We start from the raw sequence: 3,830 nt of genomic DNA on the forward strand, positions 1-3,830 counted from the left end.
CTTACTGTGCAAAGACTGGCAATGTGAGGTTTATATTAAACACTGATATTACCTTGGACAATAAAGCCAGCTGGTATCACAGGACATTCAACATCAGTGGCTGTAGCACAAGCCTGCAAAATAAAACTGAACTGTAACATTCTGCACCTACAGTAGCATTTATTTTAGAATATGCAGCAGCTCGTAGCTTTGCCTAAATAACACCAAGCTGAAACAGAGGATCCCAAAGCAAAAATACCAAAACATACTGAGCCAGTTAAAAGTGAACCAGCATTTATAGAGGTTAAACACACGGGATCACTTTTATTTATAATGATAGATTACTTCACCACCAGTCTGCTCACTACTGCTGTAAGATGGCTTTAACATCAATAATACTGTCACAATAACTGATAAAACCCAATAATTACAAACTTGATCAGCCACATATCACTACAAGTCCTTCTCAGTGACTCACTTATACATTTGCAAACCACAGACGGCTGCAGTTTGGTGAAAACTTCAATGACACAAAACTACTGTCACACGTTTAACTGTGGAAGTTTTCACAACAGACATCAGAGACTTTTACATAAATATGTTTCACAAGATCCTCCTGCACATCTTCTCAGTTAATTACACAGAACAGTGGTTGCACCATAGAAACACACACAAACACACACACAAACACACACACACACACACACACACACACATACCACACATACACACCACACACACACACACACACACACACACGTCCCTCCTGTCCAATCCTGTCGCTTCTCGTCTGTATAAAGGTTCGTCTCTCAGACGGAGCTTTCATGTTCGAGCCATGGTCTTCCTGTGGATCCTCTCCTGCTTCGCCTTCGTCGGCGCCGCCTACGGTAAGACAGCTGAGGGAGTGAAGCATGCTGGGTAGACTGAGCTGCTTGTTTTTAATTTACAACTATTATATTTATGTATAGATTTAATATTTAGCGGCTCTAGGTGGGCGGCCATCATCTACCGACCGGTTGAGAGGAGAGAGAGAACAATGCAAGTTCCACATAGAGATGTATAGTAATAATAATGGTAATAATCATAATAAGACTAATAATAATAATTGTAGCAGTGGGTGTTGAGCAGCTCTGGAGGCAGAAATACCTGCAGAAAGCAACAGGAGGAGAGAGGAGAGAGACAGCTCACAGCTCCTGGTATTCCCAGGAGGTCTCCCATCCAAGTACTAACCAGGCCCCATCCTGCTCAGCTTCCCACATCACAAGAGATCCCACGTGTGCAGGGTGGTGAGGCCGTAAGACTTTATGAAGATAAAATGATTTTTATAAGTGTCTGAAGATAACTGGACAGTCTGAGATCGATCCGTGTTTATTGGCTGATCACTTTAAAAGTATTGATCTTATTAACAATCGTTTCTTACTGAAAATGTGACTCGAGGTGTTTTGTGTCGTCTGTTCCCAAAGATCAGGAACAAACTTCCTGACTCATGTTGTTGTTAATGATGTCTTTATGATGATGTCATTATGATTATGTCATTATGATGATTTCACCAGGTTCCGCCATCCCCCCCGACATCAGCGGTTACTCTGATATCGTGAACGGCAAGGAGGCAAAGCCTCACTCCTGGCCCTGGCAGGTGTCCCTGCAGGTACACACACACACACACACACACACATACACACACACACACACACACACACACACAGACACACAAATGAGTTGTATTCATGAACATGTGATTGTTTCAGAAATGCAATGGCTTCCACTTCTGCGGAGGCTCCCTCATCAACCAGAACTGGGTGGTAACCGCTGCTCACTGTTCTGTCGGGTAAACACCAACAATCTTTAACCTTTAACCTTTAACCCTCACCTGTCCTGTCAACCAATGTTTAAATGCAACTTTAAACTTTATAAATGTTTAAATAAAGACAGTTTGACAGCTGAACTCAATCTGCTGCTCAGTTAAACCTGCTGTATGATCAGTGTTCCTCTTCTGAATATGAGCTTCAGCCAGCAGCTGACATTAGGCTCCGCCTCCTGTTGCTCAGGTGTTTCTCAGGTGATTTTTTATTGGCTGATTTCACTCACATCTTTTCCTGCAGGTGGTCGACCCGTGTGGTTCTCGGAGCACACAACCTCCGCTCCTCCACCGAGGACGTCCAGGTGATCGGGGTCGGCAAGGTGAGCAACAAGCAGCAGGACTTCATCATGTCTCGTGAGCTCCTGCGTGTTCACCAGCTAATGATGTAATTTCCTGTCAGGTGTTCACACATCCCGACTACAACAGCCCCACCCGCTTGAACAACGACATCCAGCTCATCAAGCTGGCCAGCCCCGCCCAGATAAACAGGCGTGTTTCCCCCGTGTGCGTGGCCGAGACCAGAGACAACTTCCCTGCAGGCACAATGTGCATGGCCACCGGCTGGGGCCGGACCAGCGGCAACGGTGACTTTATTATTATTATCATTATTATTATTATTATTATTATTATTAGTGTCTCACTACTTTAAACAGAACTAAAGTAGCTGAAGTGACTTTGGTCACCTTTGTGAAACCTGAAATCTGTTCGTTGCTGCTCACGACTTTAATTTTCGGTGATCGAGCTGATTCCTTCTGTTGAATGCAAAAAGGCTTGAACCCCCAAATTGCCACTTGCAGCTATATTTATTATTATTATTATTATTATTATTATTATCATTATTATCCACAAAGGGGAGTTAACACAGGAAAGATGGCGTGCTTTGACCACTGGGGGCAGTATAGATATCAGTGTGATATGGTGATGTGTTGCAGGTACCGCCCCTAACCGGCTACAGCAGGCAGCCCTCCCCCTGCTGACCAATAAGAAGTGCAGTGTCAACACCATTGTCACCTCCAAAATGATCTGTGCCGGAGCGAACGGACGCTCCACCTGCTTTGTGAGCGCTACACACTTACCACCACATATTAGCAACATGTTGACAACTAGACATATTAACATGTAGCATCAGCTACGCATGTTATTTGTTTGTTTGTGTGTTTATTTTGTGTGTGTTTGTTTTCAGGGCGACTCCGGCGGTCCTCTGGTCTGTCAGAAGGGTGGTACCTGGACTCTGGTTGGTATATCGTCCTGGGTACTGGACAAGTGCAATCCCATGGAGCCCAGCGGGTATGCCCGCGTCACAGCTCTGCGCGCCTGGATAGACCAGACCATCGCCGCCAACTGAGCGAGTTTCACTTGCTCAAAATGAAGTTCAGCTAGCTTAGCTTAGCATCAAGACTGGAAGGAGGAGAAAACAGCAAGCTTAGCTTAGCATAGGAGTGGAAGCAGGGGGAAACAGTTAGCTTAGCTTAGCATAAAGACAAACAGACCACATGTCAAAAGTTTATTAAAGTAAGACGTCGCCAGGAAAGTGACTTCATTTTTATTCTACAGAAATCTGAAAGACTTTCTCTGCTGAAGCAATTATAAATAAATAAACATATAAAAATGTATTTTCTTTGTTTTAACGAGACATTTACAGTTTGTGTTTTCCCTTTAATAAAGCATCAATCTTATTACAGCATCTCTTTCCGTCTCTTTACTGATCCCCATGAAGGTTGTTCCACTCCTCTTGAATCAATGATATTAATGATCTAATTTAATCTACAGGTTGTAATATTATCATTTCATCAGTAATAGTTGTTCTCAGCTGGAGTTGAAGTGCAGTTAAATGTGGAATCCTGATCTTTTCTAAACATGTAATCTGAGCTGTCAATCACTCCCAGAATGCACCTGGAGATTCAGTCCAGCTGACTGGATGAGCTGCTGTCTTTCTATCAACTGTTCTGTTTTTCTTTGTGTTGATTAGCAGGTTTTTTAAAGATGATTG

The 3,830-nt window shown here is 43.4% G+C and overlaps 1 protein-coding gene across 1 annotated transcript; it reads left to right on the top strand.

Annotated features, from left to right (window-relative positions):
* The first annotated feature begins 774 nt into the window (after nt 1-774).
* Nucleotides 775-3,362, top strand: LOC122991884 (chymotrypsin B-like). Its single transcript, XM_044365344.1, has 7 exons — nt 775-866; nt 1,533-1,627; nt 1,728-1,807; nt 2,082-2,160; nt 2,241-2,424; nt 2,773-2,897; nt 3,024-3,362. Exons 1-7 carry the CDS (start codon nt 815-817, stop codon nt 3,183-3,185), a joined length of 777 nt encoding a protein of 258 aa, XP_044221279.1. The 5' UTR covers nt 775-814; the 3' UTR covers nt 3,186-3,362.
* The last annotated feature ends 468 nt before the right edge of the window (nt 3,363-3,830 follow it).

Source organism: Thunnus albacares, chromosome 11, assembly GCF_914725855.1.
Source record: "Thunnus albacares chromosome 11, fThuAlb1.1, whole genome shotgun sequence".
Lineage (NCBI taxonomy): Eukaryota > Metazoa > Chordata > Actinopteri > Scombriformes > Scombridae > Thunnus > Thunnus albacares.